The 21863-nt window shown below is 33.4% G+C and overlaps 2 protein-coding genes across 11 annotated transcripts in view; one reads left to right on the plus strand and one right to left on the minus strand.

Moving 5' to 3' along the window:
- The window catches only part of LOC106065663 (sialin-like), a 57568-nt gene extending 44218 nt beyond the window's left edge, over positions 1-13350 (plus strand). For 5 of the 6 annotated variants that reach the window (XM_056004680.1, XM_056004681.1, XM_056004682.1 and 2 more), the window contains exons 3-13: positions 3447-3588; positions 4656-4767; positions 5406-5483; positions 6741-6896; positions 7205-7292; positions 7395-7481; positions 7598-7731; positions 8185-8331; positions 8424-8556; positions 9385-9626; positions 10209-13350. In XM_056004680.1, the coding sequence (XP_055860655.1) occupies positions 3447-3588; positions 4656-4767; positions 5406-5483; positions 6741-6896; positions 7205-7292; positions 7395-7481; positions 7598-7731; positions 8185-8331; positions 8424-8556; positions 9385-9626; positions 10209-10397 (1508 nt within the window). In that variant the 3' untranslated portion in view covers positions 10398-13350. Of the gene's footprint in view, positions 1-2329; positions 2358-3446; positions 3589-4655; positions 4768-5405; positions 5484-6740; positions 6897-7204; positions 7293-7394; positions 7482-7597; positions 7732-8184; positions 8332-8423; positions 8557-9384; positions 9627-10208 lie in introns of those variants that run through there. The other variant, XM_056004685.1, reaches the window with a different exon arrangement.
- Positions 13351-14210: 860 nt separating this feature from the next.
- Positions 14211-21857, minus strand: LOC106065662 (retinol dehydrogenase 16-like). 5 transcript variants are annotated; one of them, XM_056004686.1, is made up of 4 exons: positions 21779-21857; positions 17179-17434; positions 16374-16549; positions 14211-15709 (listed from the first exon to the last, which is right to left on the minus strand). In XM_056004686.1, the coding sequence occupies exons 2-4, from the start codon at positions 17319-17321 to the stop codon at positions 15048-15050; spliced, it is 981 nt and encodes a 326-aa protein (XP_055860661.1). In that variant the 5' UTR covers positions 17322-17434; positions 21779-21857; the 3' UTR covers positions 14211-15047. The 5 variants fall into 5 exon arrangements, with proteins under 5 accessions (XP_055860661.1, XP_013079992.1, XP_013079991.1 ...); XM_013224538.2 differs by lacking the exon at positions 21779-21857 and adding an exon at positions 21007-21441; XM_013224537.2 differs by lacking the exon at positions 21779-21857 and adding an exon at positions 18144-20160.
- Positions 21858-21863: the final 6 nt, after the last annotated feature.

A 21863-nucleotide genomic window follows, 5' to 3' on the forward strand; every position in this document is an offset into this window, starting at 1 on the left:
AATTTCTTAGTGAGGCCCTACAGATTATATCATTTCTTAGTGAGGCCCTACAGATTGTAACATTACGTAGTGAGGCCCACAGATTGTAACATTTCATAGTGAGGCATACAGATTATATCATTTCTTAGTGAGGCCCTACAGATTGCAATATTACGTAGTGAGGCCCACAGATTGTAACATTTCATAGTGAGGCATACAGATTATATCATTTCTTAGTGAGGCCCTACAGATTGTAATATTACGTAGTGAGGCCCACAGATTGTAACATTTCATAGTGAGGCATACAGATTATATCATTTCTTAGTGAGGCCCTACAGATTGTAACATTTCATAGTGAGGCATACAGATTATAACATCTGCCAGTGAGGTCAACACGTTTTAAATTAGAAAGCTATATTTTGTTGTAGGCCCTATTTTACGTGCGACCATATTGGCTAGTCAAGTAAGCTAGTCGCGTAATATTATGCAACGTTACCTAAATAGACCAAAACACTAATAGCCTATTGAATATATGATGGACGCTGTTCAATATAAGCCAACTTCGTATAATCATTAGTCTTTAATATTAGACTTTGTCTTGAAATATCTCAATTGAGTTTTTAGGGTGAACTAGGAAAACTTTTTTTTTTTTTCAATTCTAGTCTATACATGTTCAGTTGTATTATATAATAAGGTATAGAAGTAGGACATGAACTGGAAGTGACTAGTCATAATTAGGTCAACCCATCCCTGTCTCGACGTATGCCCCACCCCGTGCGTACATGTTCAAATAGACACCTAGTTTGTTAGTACGTTACGATAGATAGGTTGTTTGGATATCGTCTGATCTTGAACTTAAATCCGTGGACTCCTGATAACCGCGTGTTGATCTAGAATCAAGCAACTCGGACTTCGGACTTGCCCTTTAAACTTTGTGGTGACTGTAATATCTTTGTGGTGACTGTAGTTTGCCCCCCCCCCCCCCCCCCGTGAATGTAACGAACGTAATACATTGAGCTTTGAAAACATATGGGAACATTTCCAAATAAAATAGCTTTCCATCCATATTGCTTCAGAGTAAAAAAAAATTAAAGTGTAGGCCTAACGTATCAGTTCAATTCAGCATGAACCAGTCATTGCAAGACGAAATGTATAGGACGATAGCTTATTTACAAAAATATATTTTTTGAAAGTTACTGGGGTCCATCGCTCCTCATCATCTCTTCTGTACCAAGATAACTAGAAATGTAGTTAGTATCTCATCTTGATGGTAGCCCGTAGATCTAGATCACACCCCGATGTTCGATATGGTTCACATTCGAAGCGAAGTGTTTTTTTCTTTTCTTTTTGTGCTAAATTTGAATAAGTTAACAGCTTTCAGTGTCCTATCTTTCGGACTGACTTCTTTATGAAATGAAATGCAAATACTTCACGAAGTGTACATGTCCAGTCGTTCAAATAGGTCACTATGTTAGTGAGTGTGGATGAGGGAGTAGAGACTTCGAGGGAGACTTCCATACAGACAAAATGGGGGGGGGGGGGGGCGCGGTGGCTGAGTGGTTAAGCGCTTGGCTTCCGAATCTGGGGTCCTGGGTTCGAATCTCTGTGAAGATTAGAATTTTGAATTTCGGGATGTTTAGGGCGGCCTACTCCCCAACTGTACTGGGTAACTTACTTAAGTTGGGGAAAGTAAAGGCGGTTGGTCTTTGTGCTGGCCACATCACAACCTGCTCGTTAACCGTTGGCTAAAGAAACAGATGACCTTAACATCATCTGCCCTATAGACCGCATGGTCTGAAAGGGAACTTTACTTTTACAAAGTGCAGACAAAGCCTTCGAGTGATCCCAACATTTCTTAGACATAGACTTAGGACTTATGACACAACTCCTCCTTTTCCATGGGGCAGATGATGTGAAGCTCTTCTTTTCATGTGGTGTGACGGGACCAGCACAGCGACCAACCGTTATCCAATCCATTAGACTTGGGTGGACTCGGGGACGTTCCTAGAGTCCTGAAGTTAGAATCTTTTGACCTAGATTCGAACTCGTGACCCTTGGCTAGTTTGCAAAGGGCTCTACCACTCAACCACCACACCATGGTCCAGGGCTCGAATTCCACCCGCTGTGACCTATATCGTAGGCCTACTTTCAGAAGACTAAAGCCTTCAAGACTGTTACAAACCATGGCCTGACGTAATAAATTGTCTCATTGTATTTAAATGCCAGGCTTGACCTCTGCACTGGCGGATTGGTCACGCCTAAGTCTTAAAGGTGTTGCAGCTTTTACCGGTACTTGAGTGTTAACTTAAGGATTACGCTTGGCCTTCATGTGGATTCAATTTGTGCAGTTCTAAATTTAGCAATAATGATACGCGAAGGTGAAGATGATGAGTTGTTTTACATTCTTTATAATCGTGTGTCTGTCATTCTGTCTGTTCATTATTCTTTTTGTAGAGCTATGTTTGACTGATCTTTGTAAAGGAATAAATTTCCGCCTTACCACCATTCATCGTTGATCTCGTTGATGTCTTTTAGTGGAAGGGACAACAATAGCCTGAATAGGGGAAGGTAAATTTAGCTACAAATGAGAGGAACAAACAAACAAAAAAACCTTAATGAATTAAAGATTCTTACCAATTATGAAAGTTGCAAAGAGACGCTAATTTATGGCACAGTTCGAGAAGAAGTTATGTTTTAAAACATTTTAAATCTTAACGAAATATATATATATATATATATATATATATATATATATATATATATATATATATATATATATATATATATATATATATATACAGCACTTAGGCATAATGCATTAGCACTGATAAAGACAAAGTCTCGTGCATTTATTGGCAACATCTAACAATTCCTTCAACATAAAGAGAGTTAACCACTTTATTGACAACATTTAACAATTCCTTCAACATAAAGAGAGTTAACCACTTTACTGACAACATTTAACAATTCCTTCAACATAAAGAGAGTTAACCACTTTATTGACAACATTTAACAATTCCTTCAACATAAAGAGAGTTAACCACTTTATTGACAACATTTAACAATTCCTTCAACATAAAGAGAGTTAACCACTTTATTGACAACATTTAACAATTCCTTCAACATAAAGAGAGTTAACCACTTTATTGACAACATCTAACAATTCCTTCAACATAAAGAGAGTTAACCACTTTATTGACAACATTTAACAATTCCTTCAACATAAAGAGAGTTAACCACTTTATTGACAACATTTAACAATTCCTTCAACATAAAGAGAGTTAACCTCTTTATTGACAACATTTAACAATCCCTTCAACATAAAGAGAGTTAACCTAGAGAATGAACAAAGTAGAGGCTTAATATAATTGTTCAGTTCGCACACTTGGTATTAAGGTCTCAAAACCCGATAATCTTACCATTTTAGAAGTAGCCTACATCAATATTGTATTCTTCTTTGTCCCCAGTGCCATTTTGGACATCTCAAAGATTTCTGACAGCTATAGTCACGTTCTGGGGTTTCGCTGTACTCTACCTCCAGCGTGTGAATCTCAGTATTGCTATGGTCTGCATGATCAAGTCACCATATAAAGGAAATACCACATCAGGGTAATTGAGGTTTTATTTAGTCTCTGCTCTAAAAGGTTTGAGTGGTAAAAGAATATGTAATGGAGTCTGTGTTTTGTGAAAGGATCTTGAGATATGAAATTATGTTAAATAGAAGTGAAATATGAAATTAGGGGAATGAGAGGGTTCTCTCCTCTGACATGGCTCTATTCCCTGGGACTGATATAGGCCCTTTCTCTGGGTCTGACATGGCTCTACTCCCTGGGACTGATATAGGCCCTTTCTCTGGGTGTGGCATGGCTCTACTCCCTGGGACTGATATAGGCCCTTTCTTTGGGTCTGACATGGCTCTACTCCCTGGGACTGATATAGGCCCTTTCTTTGGGTCTCACATGGCTCTACTCCCTGGGACTGATATAGGCCCTTTCTCTGGGTCTGACATGGCTCTACTCCCTGGGACTGATATGACTCTTCTCAATGGGGACTGGGACTTGTATGGCCCCTTTCTTTGGGACTTAAATGGCCCCTCTCTCTGGGACTTACATGGCCCCTCTGGGAATTGACATGGACCATCTCACTGGGAACTGACAGAGCCCCTCCCTGGGACTGACATGGACCAACTCATCGGGAACTGGAATTACCCTCCCTCTGGGACTGGTATAGCTCCTATCTCGGGACTGATATAGCCCCTTTTTCTAGGACTGATATGGCCCCTCTCTCTGAGACTGATATGGCCCTTTTCTCTGGGATTGATATGGCTATCTCTCTGCGGACTGACATGAACCATCTCACTGGAACTGATATGACCCCCTCTCGTTTGAACTAACTTGACCCCTTTCTCTGGGATTGATTTTCCCCCTCTTGTTGAGAATTTAATTTTTTTTACCCAGCTTTCAATTGTTAACTAACTTCGCTAGGAGATATTTGTCATTTTGGCAGCTACATAGCATCCTAACAATAGTTTACAAAAGCTGATTTACTTTGATTTGACCTGCACTATTAACCCTCTAATTTTAAATAGTATTGAAACCATATAAGTATTAAATCTCTATTAGTATGGTTTTGTCTGAAGTAGACATTTTCAAATCTCTCTTTATTGTTTTATTTAGCAATTTCACCTACTTCAATGAGACACTGGACAATTTGACTTTAACCACTACTCTGAAACCACTCAGTTACTGTGATTCACTGGAGCTGAAACAAGCTGCTGCAGCTGATGATGTGAGTTTAATAAAATATTTCATTGCAATTCTATTAGATAATAAACAATTTTACATGTGTGAACTTTTTAAAAAAAACTATCATGATAGAATTTGCTATAACCTAGAAGATATAAATATAATTTGGCATGAATGTTCCTTAGATCACGTTGGAGACCGTAGTGTATGTTAAATGTCCCTCCCATAACACATATATATATATTATTCTAATTTCTGTTGCATTTCTTCTTCAGAGTAGAACATGTAGGTTTTGGTGTAACCACTTGTTAGTAAAAGTAAATATATAAAACAGTTTTAAATAAGGTGAAACACATCTAACCATTAAGGGGAGATAAACCAGTTGGGTTTCATAAATTTAGAAATACATTTCTAAATATTTTTCAGAAAAATGAGTTATATAAACTATAAAACAGTAAATTCCACATTGTTGTTGAAAGCTCATCCAGCAGAAGAGAGAATTAGTTTGCTCTGTAATGTTTATATTATCAACTACTTTGTTCTTGCAAGAATTCACATCATTTTGAAATCAATACATACATGATAATGATATACAGTATTAAAGGTTATTTTTTTAAATATTATTTCACATTATCTTCTCATTTACATTAAAACTATTTCTATAATAATCTTTTTCTTTAGACAGGAGAATTTGAGTGGGACAAAGAACTTCAAGGACTTCTGTTAGGATCTTTCTTCTGGGGTTATCTTGTGTTACAGGTAGGCCTACTATATGTCTTGCTTCATATATATATCTATGCAAGTTTTAGCATGATGCTTGTTAAGTAAAAATTACATTGTAGACTTTTTTTTTGTACAGACGACTCTATGATAATTCTTTTTGTTTTTCACTAAAAGCATTATTCTTGTAACTCATGATGGCAATTAAACTAATTAAGTATCTAGGTCAATACGATTAATGAATATGTGGATTTAGTTGCCTCCTTCAGTTGTAACATTGATTATGGTTCATCTCTTAGATTACTTTTTCTTGTGACCCAATTTTGGAGAGACATTCTCGTCCACATGTAGCGCTAGTGAAGGTGGCATTTACTTTGGTGGTAGAGGAACCAGCCATTTTTCATTTGCCCTTCTTTTCTTCCAGAGCTGAGGCCAATACCTTTTTGCTGTCCATGGCTTTTTTTGGTCACTATCTCTCTCCACATAGTGCTGTCTAAGGCTATGTCATCCCAGTATTCAACATCGATGTCCACTGCTTTAAGGTCCCATTTGTTTAAATCCACATATCCAAGGGGGGCGCACCAATTTTTCTTGAGCTGTTTGCAACCTGTCCATAAAGGATGACTTTCAGGATACATTCAGGGTTTAATGCTCACTTAGTAAAGTAAAGTTCCCTTTTCAGACCTTGCAATCTATGGGGCAGATGATGTTGATGATCTAAAGGTGATCTGTTTCTGTGGCCCACGGTTAACGACGGTGTCATGTGGCCAGCACAACGACCAACCACCTTTACCTTTCCCCAACTATTGTGAGGTACCCATTAGAGCTGGGTGGACTCAAGAGGCCCCCAAAGATCCCAAAATTAAAAATCCCAGTCTTCACCAGGATTTGAACCTGATACCATCGGTTTGGAAGCCAAGTTTTTTACCACTAAGCCACCATGCCTTACTTAACAATTTATAAATGTATCTGGAAGTTTCACAAAACTCAGCATAACAATTAGATATCTTTCTTTAAATACATCAGCACTCCAACATAATTTAGTTCACTATCTTAACCAGAACAATTTAAAAGATGTGCCTTGCCCCTACTTAAAGGTAAATTTCAAGGAAGTGTTACAATTCAACATATCTCCAACCTCCTGTCCTATTTACTTAGGCATTGTGCAGATGAGTTTCTAAATATTGATTATCAAGTAGCATTCCTTATACAAGAGAACTTCTGCTTTCATCTATACTTAGTTACCCAAAAAAAGTTGATTAAAAACCAAGCTTAATAGTAACTATTTATCTACAGATTCCTGGAGGCATTTTGAGTGAACGTTATGGCCCTCGTAGAGTTGTTATGTACACTATGATGCCTGCTGCTGTTTTGGGTCTGCTGTCACCTATTTCAGCAAGAGCAAGTCCATGGCTATTTTTAGTAGTCAGAGTTCTCATAGGTGTTGGAGAGGTACTCTATATATTTTACTACATAATTTTTTAAGCTCATAAATGTAGGCTCACATTTTTGGCCCATACTACTGTGTATGATTTGTTTACCTCTATAACTATATTTTAACAATAGCAATGTGACAGATATTCTTCAACTGAAGGAACATGGGAAACATGTAAAATATTTTACAAATAAACAATCAGCCATACACAGTTTAGTCATTCAGATATGTTTTAAAAATGTATTATTTAGACATACATCAGTGACATTCTAGAATAATTGTTTATGTGCTTGCCATATTTCACGTCTGCTGCCTGATGTTTCAGAGTGCTCTTTACCCAGCAGCACAAGCTTTGTTTGCCAGGTGGTCACCTCCATCTGAAAGAACGAGATTGGTGGGTGTGTCTCTATCAGGTAAGGCTCCATTTCTAAATCTTTCTTTTTCAAAGTCTTTAATAAAACATCTTTTATTTATGTCGTTTCTACTTGTATAAAATGTAATCCTTACTTTACCAGGTGGACAGTTTGGTAATGCTCTAATGTTTCCAATGGGTGGATTATTATGCAGTAGTTTAGGATGGGATTCAGTTTTCTACGTTATGGGTAAGTCAAACATTTTCAACTTTGTTTAGCACATTTTTAACTTGTGAAAATTGTATATTAGATAAATTAATATTTGAGAAGCTATCAACCTTTCTTGATGATTTTTGTTTATGCAGGTGCTATCGGCTTTGTATGGTGTCTCGTATGGTTCTTTTTGGTGTATGACAGTCCATCTTTGTCCAGAAGAATTAGTCCCTTAGAACGAGGCTACATTCAGCACCATGTTCTCTTTAGGGATGGTGTGAAACCAGTAAGTTTTCCTAAATCCTGCATGTTTTTTTCTTACAAAATAGTGAGGCAAGGTGGCTTAAAGATAATTTTTTGAAAAAGTATATTTTTTAACTGGATTCTTGCCCCGTGTATTGGTGTTTCTATTTGGTCATGGGCAGTCTCAATCAGTAGCAAACAATGCATTTTTAAAAATTTTGTCAGAAGAGTTTCTTTTAGTGATTTAAAATTGTGTTTCTAATGCAGGAAAGGTTAAATTGTGATGTGCCATGCATTATTTGCTTACTGAAGGGGAAAAAATATTTTTTCTCTTATCAAGCTGCAGGTGTTGTAGCCTATGGTTTGCTTTTTTTTTCTGTGGTCATAAAAATGTATGTACCACTCTTGTATACCCAAGAATTAGTTCCTAAAAAAATCTTGTCTTTGAAACATTATTTAATATTCTCATTAATTAAGTGTTTTTTTTACTTAACAGCCACCAATTCCATGGCTAGCTATCTTTAAATCCCTGCCATTTTGGTCCATTCTGATTGGTCACACATGTGGAAACTATGGATTATACATGCTTCTAACTCAGATTCCAACCTACATGAAAGAAGTGATGAAATTTGACCTGAAAACTGTAAGTCTCCACATTACAAATGAACAAGAAATGATAGAAAAGTATTTTAGATTGTAGTATATTTTCATTCTTTGTTGTTGTTTACATTTCAGAATGGTGCTTTCTCCATGCTCCCCTACCTCTGCATGTGGTTATTTATTAGTATTGCTGGGGTCACCGCAGATTTATTTATTACTCGGAACATTTTCTCAAGAGTAACAACAAGAAAGATCATGTCCTCTGTAGGTGAGTCTGTTACATTTTCTCAAGATTAACAGGAAAGATCATGCCCTCTATAGGTACCTCTGTTACATTTTGATAGCAAAAAGGAAAAAAAAGGAGATGACGAGGGAGTTTGTGTTACACAAACTCCCAAACAACCCTGCAGATTAGTTTTATTTCCAAGTTACATTATACACTAACTCTTATTTCAGTTGGATTCACTACAATATCTATGCATTGACTAATAAGTCACCATTATAATCATTTACAAGGATCTTTGTCAGCTTTAATTTCACAAACAATAGATCATGTTGCTGTGAAATGGTCAGCACCTCTTTTTCAAGACTAGATAGAATAGAGATAGTGAAAAACTTGGGTCTTGGTATTTCATGGCCACTGGCCAGTAAAGATACAGACAAAAGTATCTTGGTTTTATTCCACTTTTTTCTGGGTGGTTTATGTCTATGACTTGTCATGTAAGTAAACATTGGCTGTGCATAGATCAAACTATTTCATTTTTGCAGTCAAATGTAATATGGTCTATTAGTGTATTGTCTTTTTTATATATATATTATAAAAATTGTTTTTTGTCTGTCTATTGTTATAATGCTGAAAAACAAACATTTCAATGTATATGAATCACTTCTTAACTTCTGTTATTTAGAGCTGTGTTGTGCTTTGATTTTAAACATTAAGATGTGGCATGAAAATTAGACCTTCTTGTTGCAAGTTTTTCTAACACAATTTTGACTGTCAAAATTTTGACAGTTTGCTACAAGCTCTTTGTTAGTTGTTGTTTTTTTTTCATTTTTTAAATCACCAAATATTAACTCATTCTAAAACTATTTACAGGTTTATTTGGACCAGCTATTTGTATGGTAGGCTTAACTTTCATGGACTGCACCCAACAGGTTGGTGCTGTGGTGTTGCTATGTGGTACAGTTGGTCTTTCTGGTGTAGCTTTTGCTGGATACATGGTTAACCATGGAGACATTGCCCCTCAGTTTGCTGGAACCTTGTTTGGAATAACTAACGTGGCTGCAACCATCCCTGGCATTTTTGCTCCCTACATTGTTGGTGCTGTTACCAAAAATGTAAGTAATTTTTATTTTTGTAGTTGGCAGATGTGTGTGAATTTAAGATTAGAGGTCTAATGATTTATTACCTGACAATCAGATTATATCTAATTTTTACGTTCCTTTCTAAGATGAGACTCTTTGAACAGTACATTAACACTAAAACAACAACGTCATCATTTATAACTCATTTAATTTCCATGAACACTAGAACACTATTTCTATTTCTCCATTTTGGTTCTCCTCTCCTTTCAACACGCCTTTGCACCATTTCACATTTACACTAACATGCGTACGTAACACTAATTAAATAGAACTAGTTTGGACAATCAGAATATAACTAAGTGGTATGACAAGTTTGGACAACAATGAATATAACTTATTAAATATTACTAGTTTGGTCCATCAGGTTATAAATATAACATAGTTAAAAGAGTGTAACTATTACATTTTCAATGCACATATTAAATGTATTAGTTTTTTATTACTAAATTTTCAAGCAAAAGGTACACCATATTAATATCAAAATTTTTACTAATTATTATCAAACACATCTTAACCATTAGCTAATCATATATGTTAATTTTATTTTGTTTACAGAAAACAAGAGAAGAGTGGCAAATAGCTTTCTTCATTGCCGCCGCCATTTATGTCTTTGGGGGTCTTTTCTATGCTCTGTTTGCCAAAACATCATTGGAGAGCTGGGCCAAGCCACCCACTCCAAAGCAGGCTGATGGGTCAGAGTCACAAAACATGATCGAAATGAACAAAGGAACTAACAGTGTATGATTGCTGACTCTAGATGGTCTCAGAATATGAACAGTGACATTGACATGGCCGGTGATGAAAAATGTATATAAAAAAAAAAAAATTTGAGGAATTTCTTTTACAGACACTAAGCATCAGAAAGAAATTATGGTGCTAACAGAAAGTTAAGGAAGAAATTGTCAAAGCATATCTATGATGGTTGCTAACGTTATCTGTTTTATCTTAAAAATGGATAGTTTCAAACTTCCGATATATTTAGATTTGAGAAGTCTATTTATACTATATATTGTTATTGAAGTTACTTTTTGTTATAAAAATAAATTTAAAATCCTACTTTACTCTTTATTATTACATGGAATTAGTTGAAAATTACATGAGATGTATTAATGTACATCCTTCATATTTGGTATACCAAACAATAAACAATAAAGATTTGTTAATAAGTTATGAAAATATTTATCTTTTATGTGTTTATAAGTGTATTTATTGTAAACATTTCATCATAGTTTCAATATTGTTGCCATTATGTCTTTCTGTTGAGCCCTGTCACCATTGTGAACTTAATAGTGTTATATAACATTGTTTTATTCTCTTTACAATATTGTTTGTTTCTTCGCCATATCAGGTTATTTATTCCTAGTTTTATATTCCTTTGGTGTAAACATCCTACTGAAAGAAAAATTTCTCAAGTCTGATTGAAACTATGTAAATGATATTTTATTGTGTTGCTTTGATTTGCTTCTGTATACATGTTCTGTACACTTTAGTATGAGTAAACAAAGACACAGAAGTGCATTGTAAGCATTGATCAAGTTACAGGTAGTTAATAGTTAGTTCATAGACATTCTCTTTGGTTGGCATGTTCAGTTAATGATTAATATACAGAAGGCTTAGTATCATATGAGCTGGGATGTTATAATTTTAAAATGTGTATATATATGTATATATATATATTTAGTTGTCTTCATTTCTTTCTAATATTATTAGGACAAGAAAGCAGATTGAAACATTCTTTTCACTTTGTTGTTTTCTCAAAGTATATACATGTGAAAGTTCACATTTTTAGAATTTGAATGTTGCGCTTATATATGTTTTCTCTTCATTGCTCCTCCCCTTCTAAAACACACACACAAAAGTTTTAAACTAAAGTATAAAAAAGGGCAATAATTTATTTTAAAATGGCTAGCTTACATTGTGGTGTATCTCTGTAATTGATATGTTGATTTTTTTTTTTTCTGTTTTATGTAACCTACTTAATTATTTAAAAAATATTAGTTAATATTAGGACACTTGTAGCTGTTAAGTGCTGGTCACAAATATATAATCAGAGAAGTGATTGAGAAACACATTCTAGTCAAGAAGCCTTACAGAGATCCACTGGTTTCCAGTGTATATTCTAGCTATCATAACCTTCTGACATTTATAAAAAGAGTGTATATTCTAGCTAGAATGACATTTTAAATTTATAAAAAGAGCATATATTCTAGCTAGCATGACCATCTGACATATGTGTCTCATTTCAAAGCTACAAAGCTACTTGTGACCATTTTTCCAATGCTAAGAGTCAAATACAATTACAAGCAACTTTTTATTAGCTAGTCTCATAATGCTTTAAAAAATGTAAGCTAGAAGTATGTAGATTTAATGACCATTGTAATTTATGTATTTTTTATCAAATAAAAAAAAAAACAGTAAAAAAAAACTAATCTTTGAAAGTAAAAATGTTGAATTCAGTTACATTGGATTATTGAATTAATTGCCTGTTGTAATGTATTGAGCATTGTGATTCATTTAAGAAAATGAAGATTTTTAGTGTGAGAGTATTTTTATTTATCAAACATTAAACTTAGCATGTTGAGTATGAGAGTATTGCAAGGTCATTAGATATTGTGCATTTTGGGTGTGAGATTAATCACAGGAAATGGTTTAGCTGGTTGGATGTGAGAGTATTATTTTTCATCAGACCACTATGATATTAGATCAAACATTTTCATTCATTGATGGCATTGTTCTGTTGTATTGACTCTTCTAACCATCTCTCTATGATCTTGCTGTTATAAAAATACAATGATAATTGTTTTCATCCACTGGACTGATGTAATAAAAGGACTGAACAAAAAATAAAGCTTTGGCTAGATGTTTTCATTCATTGGTTTTGTTAAAAATAAGATTGATATATATCCTTTAATGTGGATGCCAAACAGTTTATAAAATGGTGAACATTTGGAACAGATTAGTGTAATTAGAGTCATATGATCATCACAATGACAATGGTCTATTACCAGTTTACTTGGATGTTTTATTATATGCATATTTTTGAGTCATGTTTGTTTTAATTGTGTTAATGTTACTTTTAAAACTAAATCGATAGTAAAAAGAACAAACTTTATAGCTTTCTTCTTTAGATTTGTGTGTCAATGGCTTTTTATTTTTCCATTAAATTTAAGCCAAAGAATAAATTCTATTTTAACTCATCACTTTTCTGGTTACAAACCTGTGGCACAATTGAATAATCAACTCAGCTTGATTAGATGGATTTTCCTTCATTTTGTGATGTGAACTTTACCTCATTTGATTGCATATCAAATAGATAGTCTGTTTTATTTTGTTGTTATTTTATGTAAAATCAATAGTTTATGTGGCATAGTTTAAATATCTTTCTTGTTTTTCATGTTGTTCCTTTGTATATTTTTAGTCTGTTGTACACTTATATATTACTTTTTGATGTATAGATGCGCTATTTAATGAAAGCAACATTTTTTTGAAGTGTTTTATATAAAAATGTATTTTTTTTTGCAGTGTTACAGTTTTCAAATCATTGACAATGTGTGCTATTTTAATATTATAGCATGTTTTAATTGTGCTCCAATTTGAACCTTAGTTTTAGTAGTTGATACAAATATATCTGGACAAGAAAAGTGTATTATATTGTTTAAAGAGCATGATGCTTGATGAATAAACACAAAAAAAAATTTTTTGCTTTTTAATTAGGGTAGTTATAACATTTGTGATATAAATCAGTGACATTACGATCACATTTAGTAGGTTTGTGCAATGGTTTCATTGCTTTTTAAAATTTAAATAAGTCTTCTTTGTTCTCATCTATAACAGTGTTGAATAACTAAATCATATCTCTGAGTTAAATTGTGCATTAAGGGTTTCAGATAAGCCAGTTTTCCATTAGGAATTATTGGAATTACTGTTTAGCTAATGTCTCATTCAGACATACTATTGATTTATACAGGTTTGCTGAAAGTGATCTTTCCTGAGTGTCACTCAACAAAAACATGTTAATCCCAAGATTTTCTTCTGGGACAGGTTAAAGTAAGCATCATTTGTTACTCTCACAATGACTTCATCTCTTCCTTATATTTGTGCAAGTTAATTAAGTGAAATTTACATATATCCATCTAGTCAAACCTGGGTGACAGAGAATCACTAACTTAAAAGCTTGAAAGAAAAAACTTTGCTGTTATATTTAGTGGATTCAAACTTCTAGACTAATCATTAAAGAGGAGGTAATTTTTTACTACACTTGCTTTAATATTGCAATCAAAGAAGTTGGATGGAATGATGTCTGGGTTGCTGTAAAAATGGACCAGTATTTATTACCAAATGGGAAATAAAACTTATGGTCAGACTCTCTCTTCTCAACTTGTGGGTCTATAACTTTTCTGATGTAGTGTAGCTAGGTAATAGTTTTCAACCTAAAGTAATGACAAAATTAGTACTGTACTTTGCACTAATTTTCATTAGCAAAATACCGGTATCCAAAATAAAATTATTTTTTAAAAAATCATTACAAATGAAATAAAACAAACATGAACTCTCAAAGCAAAAAATGCAATGAAAACTTTATTTTTTTTTTTTCAACAAGTGTCATAAGTGAAATAAATTTGAGTAAAGAAATTATGAGACAAACTATTAGTAACAGTGTAATTCTGTAAAGTTATAATTAAATCATGCATGTTGTATTGTTTTGTATTTATATTGTATTACTTTCATTAGATATGGCCTACCGAACACAACTGTGTTAACTTCATCTTAGAGCCATATAGAGTTTTAAATATTTCTTCTTCCTCGTTCTCATTTTTATGTTGGAGCGTTCAGATTCAGATGACTAGACATGAGATGAACTGCGCAGTGGTTTCCAAATCAGGGAGCTCTCCATATAGTTTTCTTTCTATTGGGGTGTTTGGGGCCAGTATCTTGTTTAGGCCTCTTGGTAAAGAATGCAGTTTTGAAGGACATGATCAGCATTCCCTGGTGACACTCCACATGGGCAGATTTCACGGTCCATATTTAATACAAATATATTAATACATAAACAAGTTAATGTAGGTCAATATAAATTAATAATTACAGACAACATTCTTTCTTATATAACAACTATATAGATATATTATTTATTTAATTTTTCAGATATTCCACTTTGGAAAAGTATCATTACCAGTAATTAAAAAAAAAAAAAAAAAAGCCTTGACCACATGTTGGTGTATCTTGCTTTGACTAATCCACTTTGCTGACTTGTGTAAGGGACTGAACCAATGATCTCTACATTATACAAAAAGTTCTTTTAGCTGCCAGGAGAAATAAATAACAACAAGGCATTTGGGGAATGTTGAAAAGAGAACTATCTCTGTACAATGTGTTTACCTAAAAGCTAGCTGATCATTTACTTGGTTTGATCTTACTGCCAATATTAGCCAAATGTTTACTCCGTTTCTCAATTATTAAGTCCATAAGCCATTCTGGTAGGTGGTAGAGAGGTACATAGATAAATTTAGCATCAAAACCAACCAGGTATCTGGCTTTAGGGTATTTGGCTGTGATAGCTTGTATGTAGGCATCAATGACTTTATCTGTGTCCTCATTTAGAGTGGTACATATACCTTTAAACACATTTGTTGAATTAGATACATAATCTTTTCCATAGGCCTCACGAACCTCATCACTTGATTGGTCATACCAATTTTGAAATTCTCTCGCAACAAACTCAGTATTAAACAGAGTGGTCTTGAAAAAACCTGGCTCAATAACTACCACCTTTACTCCGAAGGGAGCTACTTCTCTTCTTAATACATCAGAAAATGCCTCCATTCCAAATTTAGACACACTGTATGGCCCTGATACTGTAGGACATCGACCCATGACGCTAACCATATTTACCAAACGTCCCTTTGATTTTCTCAATAGCGGCATGAAAACTCTGGAAACTTCTATTGGACCAAACAAGTTCACCTCACAAGCTTGACTATAATCTTTCCTTGTGCACATCTCAGACACAGAGAGTTTCCCTGTAACACCAGCATTATTAACCACAGCCCAAAGAACTGAAAATACAATTCAAAACAACTATAAATCAAAGTTTAAAAAAAAACAACACACTTTTCTATTCTGGATAATTAGGTTTCTGAACCTGAACTTTATAATTTGATGCAAACAATTTTTTTGTAAGTTAGTTTTGTGCAACTTTTTGAGTTACTATAATTATTTGACCTTGCAAAACAAAAATGGCTGTGTGGTCATGTGGTATGCATTCAGGACTGTCGTTAGGTGGTCTCAAAGGTCCAAACCCTGTCATCTCGCAGGAGTTGGTTTTGGATGTAATTATCTTCAAAATCTGAAGGAACATCCAAAACAGGTAAAACAAACAAAACACATGTAAAACAATTAAGTCAAAATAAGAAATAAAATGTCACAGTAAAATAAAGTAATGAAAATAGTTAATGAATTTTTGAGTCTAAATCAGCAATTGTTTTGTTTTTATTATTATTTTTTTGTAACAGTTTTGACACACTGTCACTAACAAATCTTTAAGGCACTAATAAAAAGCAGAGTAATACAGAGACATGGAAACTGGGTAGACAGGAGAGAAAAGAAGTGGTGGAAAGGAAATAAAAAAAAAGAAGAGCACTGTGCAAAAGTGACCAAAAAAAGTAGTGGTTTCAATATTTCAAACTCTGAGGAACAGCTGTACAAAGAAAAATAAATTACCTCCATCTTTTGGTATGTGGGTATGTATCGTCTTGTAGGCAGACTGTATGCTTGCATTGTCTGTCACATCTACAGTCAGGGTTACCAAACGAATTGAGCATGTTGATCTTAAATAGTCATGACCTGTTTTGGTTAGGCAACCAGCAAACACAGGAAATCCCAGTTTGTCAAGTTGACTGTTTTAACAACAAAGTTTATGTATGAGTATAGGAGACAAATTTTAATTTCAAATTGCAATGTGGAACATCTTTAAATGACAGTATGGGTTAGGGTTGGTGGAGGGATTAGATGCCTAGCTAAACGTTCTTAGTATGAATTACAGTGACTCAGGATTTTATGATGTTCTTGGGTTCAGCTAACTCTAACAGGAATTGACATGTTTATGGTTAAGTGACATCAGCTAGCAAGAATTGATATTAACCATAGAGAATTGTCATCTGTACAGGAGAGGTTATATTTGCTGACATTACTGATATATTTGATAAAAAACTGGTCAGCTTGACCACATTTTCCCTACCAACCTGCTGATCAGCATTTCTCTTAAGTTAACTTTTAATCTAACACCCTCCTTTTTTTTCTCCTCACCATAGCTTAATATAAGCAAAACTTTTTTTCTTTCTTTAAAAGCTTAACTGGCCATGAATGAAACTTTTACAGAGCAAACATTCTTAATATGTTCTCAGTATTTAGAAATGCTTCTATTGGTTATTAAAAAATACACACTTATATTTGTATATATGAAAATAAGTATTGATTCAAAAAAGACTAGTTAAAACAATGTACTGTACTGGTACCCAGGACTTACATGACCAAATCTCTCCCAAAACCACTATCACATCCTGTGACAAACACATATTTGTTCCTGTAGCCATCCACTTTTGGTAAATGGATCAACCAGTCCACCAAGAAATAGAACACAACCAGGGCAATACAAATAAACAGCAGCATATTTAAACCTAAATCTATGGGTTTAACAAGCTACATCTGCTGAAGAATATCAGGGTCATATACTGTAGGTGTAGAGTTCAAGGTCATTAGCCGAAAATGTTGAGTATTAAGGTCTGAAATAGAATCGGCATCGGATATGCTATTTTAGGTGTGCATTTCTTTTTTAATGACCACATTTTAAGTTTATAAAAGGGTTCTAATTAATTTAACCAACTTCATTTAATACTATTGTAAACAATTACAAACAATACTGTTGTTGTTTTTTTTACTAATTAAAATGCGATATTAAACAAATAAAACCTGTGGTGTTTAGTAAGATTTACATCCTTAAAAAAACAACTAAAAAAAGAAATATTCTAGATTCTATTTGAGACAGAGTAGGATAGAACAAAAATAATAAAAAGCTGCCTTTGCTTTGGGGTCCGAGATATTGAGAATATTATGTTGTCATAAAAAAAAACATTCACATTTATTTTCTACAACAAATGTTAGGTGTCCATTAAAATCAAAAGATTAAGGGATACTCTGGGACATTTGAAACTGCGTAACTAAAAATCCCAGCCTACTATAGGATTTCACTTAGTCCTTTGTTTTAGCTGGTAAGCTTTATTCTCTGCCAGCTTATCCAACTTTGTAGTACATATGATCATAGTTTAAGTTTATAATAAGTAAAACTACTATATATATGTATATGTGCACATATAAGAGATAGTTCCTTTTACATCTATGAATAAATAAACTACAGACTTTAAACTTCTGTTCAACTCCTTCACAATGAACTCATAAATAGTGAGCACAACCTTAAAACTAACAAAACACAACCTGTTGAAAAAGAGAGTTGCTAGCTATACATTTATACTGATGGAATAACTCTACAAAGAAGCGATTGTACTAGTCCAATGTATTTACAAATTGTAGGCCACAGTTTTTAAAAGTGATAGCTTTTGTTATAGTTCTGTTAAAGAAAGGTCATCACACTTCAAGATAAAAAGAAACCAAAGTAAAGCTTTATGTGCAGTGTTCATGTATAGTTAAAAAAAAAACATGTGTGGTCAGGTTTTCAAAAGAAAAAAAATACTTATGTAGATTTTGTAGATCCATTAAGTAGAGGTCATTCATCGGGGGTCAAGGTCAGCACAAGGATGTTTTGTACTTTTACAAATAAAACACATGCTGCATATGTACACATTGTTAGAAAGGTATAAGTGCAGATCAACCTCTGCTGCTGGGACTTTGTTCAGCTGGGTCTAAAATCAGCAGTTAGCTTCCTTTCTTACAGAGCATAATTTTACATTTCTTTTTTTTTTTAAAAGAATATGTTACTGGGCTATTATGTACTATAAGGTGCAAGTCTAAAAACATTTTAGCAACTAGATCTCAACTTTGTGTGCAGCACATACTCCCTAGGAAGACAAGAAAGTTGTCATATTCACTTACTGTGGGCAATTCAAGTTACCCAGGATGACCAGTTGACTACCCCACACTTTTTGCAAATGTCTGTTTCTGTCCTTAATTTACTGCAAGCCTGAATTTGTCTTTCTTTAAAAGTTACAAATCTTATAATGAGTGCTGCCTATATGTCTATGAGTGCTACTTAATAAGGGAAACTTTTGCATGCTCTTCATAGTGTAAGGATTTTACTTCAGTGTCTTTAAGCTTTTGGAGCACAGCTCCTTGTGAAATTGATAGTGCCCATTTGAGATGTGGTGGCTGATAAGGACAATGTCTTTATTTTTTGTATGTTGGTAAATACAGGTGACTATGAATACTTAATACCATTAGACTGCTTATTTACTATAAATATTGCTGTAAAAGAATAAGACATTTTTTTTTCAATCATGTGTGAAGCTTAGTCTGGTTTTATTGATGGAGTGACTAGTGTATGAAAGTAAATTGGTAATTTTTAAAATTATATTGATGTCATATAAATAATTCATATAATCTCAGCTGATGAATCTAAGTTGGCAAGAATCTGGACAATCATACAGCAGTTTGTTTTGGAGTTACTCCTCATAGAAAGAAGCATGTAGAATCTAAATAAATTATAACTTTTAGCAACATAGCGTTACAACAATACCACAAGAAAAATAAACTCCGGGGGGAGTATGGCGAGAATGAATGTTACTTTGATATTTTGATATGTTAGTTATATCCCTTTGTCATGTGAATAGTCTAGCACGTGTTATAAACTGAATGGTTAAGTCTTCGTTGAATGTGTGAGAGAGTGTGTTAGTTAGTGAGGTCTTGCTCCCGGTCCAGGAAGGTTGGACGTTGCTTCCTGGATTGGTGTTATGTATCTATGTTTCATAGAGTTGATGGACTGGTGTTTTGTGTATTAAATATTTATTGAGAGTCGATGTCATTGTGTGCTTACTGGATTAAAGTATTATTTGCATTTCCATGGACATCTATAGTTGGAGTTAAAGTGTATCAAGTAATAATTGTTCGTACTAGTAATATTTAGGTAACCTCTAACAAGCCTAATGAGCAAAGACAAGTCAAGCTAAGAAATGAGCCCTGACACTCAGCTTTATTAAAGGGAGTGTCAATGCATTTTTTATGCAGTTTTTAGTATGAATTTGTATAACTTGAGCAGATATATACTAAAACATACCTTTTCAACATGATTTTTGGTTTTAACAAAATGCAAGTGTTACAGATAATGATGATATAATTTTTTTATGTTCTTTTTGTAACTCATGTAAGCCATTCTAATTAAAAATTGCAATGGATACAGAAAGTAATTAGTTCATACTTGATGCTACAGATCAAGAGGCGGGGGAAAAAATTATTTATTCTCTTTCCACTCAGTTGTCCAAATAAAAATAATTTAGAAATAAATTAGAGTTAACGCCCTTTTTCTTACTTTGTACTTGAACTCCCACCCAATCAATTGCCATGAGATCAAAAGCTGCTTTCAAATTTGTGTATCAGATGGTTAGATTGTAACGTCGTTTTCATACATTATTCTGATATATAGTTAAGTTTCATGTTACAATAAATATTGAAACATCACAGTAAATCACACATTGTAGGCCAAAACAACTTTTGATTTATCTCTATATATTTACATATATAAAGCCAACATAAAAATGCACAAAATGATACTTCTTTCCTTTATTTTAGGAACTCAATCTAGAGCACTCTTTGGTACACATTTTTCTTTTGGTCAAATTTTGTATGTTTAATTCTACATATCTTAAATTTTGAAATAAACAAAAACAATGAATAAAACTTAATATTTCCTGTTGTTTTTTAAGAATTCAAAATATCTCTAAGAAGGCACCTATGTTAAATATGTTAAATGTGTGTGGACAAATTACTAAGGCATGTAATGTAAGTATGTTAGTATGTAACATTGTTTTATTTTTAAACATTAGCAATAATATAAATGTTAGATACCCCCTTCCCTTCCCCTCAAAAAAAAGTATTGATTAAAAAAAAATTGCATTAAAATTTTTGTAGCTTAGAAATTAATTTAATTCAATCATATAAAACTTCATTTTGTTATAGAACTATATGAGTACTTCTGCAAAAGTCCTAAAATTTTATTTGAAAATGATAATCCTAGGTTAGAGAATAAGGGAGGGCGACACAATCTAAATATGGTTTAAAGTATATATATATAAAAAATTGCAGATATTATTTAGTTTTTAACTATTTATTTAGCAAAATAGTGTAATACCTGGACAAACATCACCAGCCAGTGTTGATATAGTCACAACTATGGTGTTACTACCTATACTCTTTTTGTTCATGGTAGTAGGGGGGGGGAGTAGAATGGAAATGCCCAATTAAGTACCAATAAAATAAAAGTAGCTTTTATTTTTAAAATGAAAAGGATGGGGGGGCAAGTGGGGATGATCATATGATGGCATATGGCCCCTTTACCTTGATACGCTAGTGGTGTATTATAGGCCTACTATTTCTAATAGTAGCCTACTGACTGTTACTAGATCTAGATTCTAAGTGTTAGTTAGTCTTTTTTTTTTTTTATTAAACTACAAGTACCTTTGATCTTATCATTTCTATTTATGGAATATGAAATCAACATTCTGTGAGTCACTGTGACTATCTTATCTAGTATCTAGATTAATTAAGATTCCTAACTAAAGTAACTTTCTTTTTTAGGTATTCAATCTAGAATTATAATAATTATATGTACCGGTAACATATACAAGTTCATTTTACAAGTAGTACTACTAACAGTCTACTAATTCAGACTACAGTACAGTGACTTCAGTGGGTACCAGACTCTAGAATCTACTAGATCTAGTTTCAGTTTGTAATTGTTACGCAGAATCAGGTTTCTATTTTACTATTACCATATTTTATATTATAATAATATAATTTGCCATAAATTATTGAATACATTCTAGATCTAGAATCTATATAATTAGTAGATCATCACTTAGTCATTGAATTTAATCTATAGATCTAGATCTAGGCTATATTACCATATAGTTAATATAGATATCTAGTAGGCTACTGTATACCAATACATAGATTCTAGTCTCGGTAGAATCTAAATCCCCTTTACTC

The sequence above is a fragment of the Biomphalaria glabrata genome, chromosome 11, assembly GCF_947242115.1.
Source record: "Biomphalaria glabrata chromosome 11, xgBioGlab47.1, whole genome shotgun sequence".
NCBI classification, from domain to species: Eukaryota; Metazoa; Mollusca; class Gastropoda; family Planorbidae; genus Biomphalaria; species Biomphalaria glabrata.

Coding starts and splice junctions, on each gene's coding strand:
- LOC106065662 (XM_056004686.1), bottom strand. CDS start 17,321: ATGCTGCTGTTTATTTGTATTGCCCTGGTTGTGTTCTATTTCTTGGTG. Junction 16,550..17,178: donor TTTGGGAGAGATTTGGTCAT/GTAAGTCCTGGG, acceptor TTGTTAAAACAG/TCAACTTGACAAACTGGGAT. Junction 15,710..16,373: donor CCACATACCAAAAGATGGAG/GTAATTTATTTT, acceptor TTGTATTTTCAG/TTCTTTGGGCTGTGGTTAAT.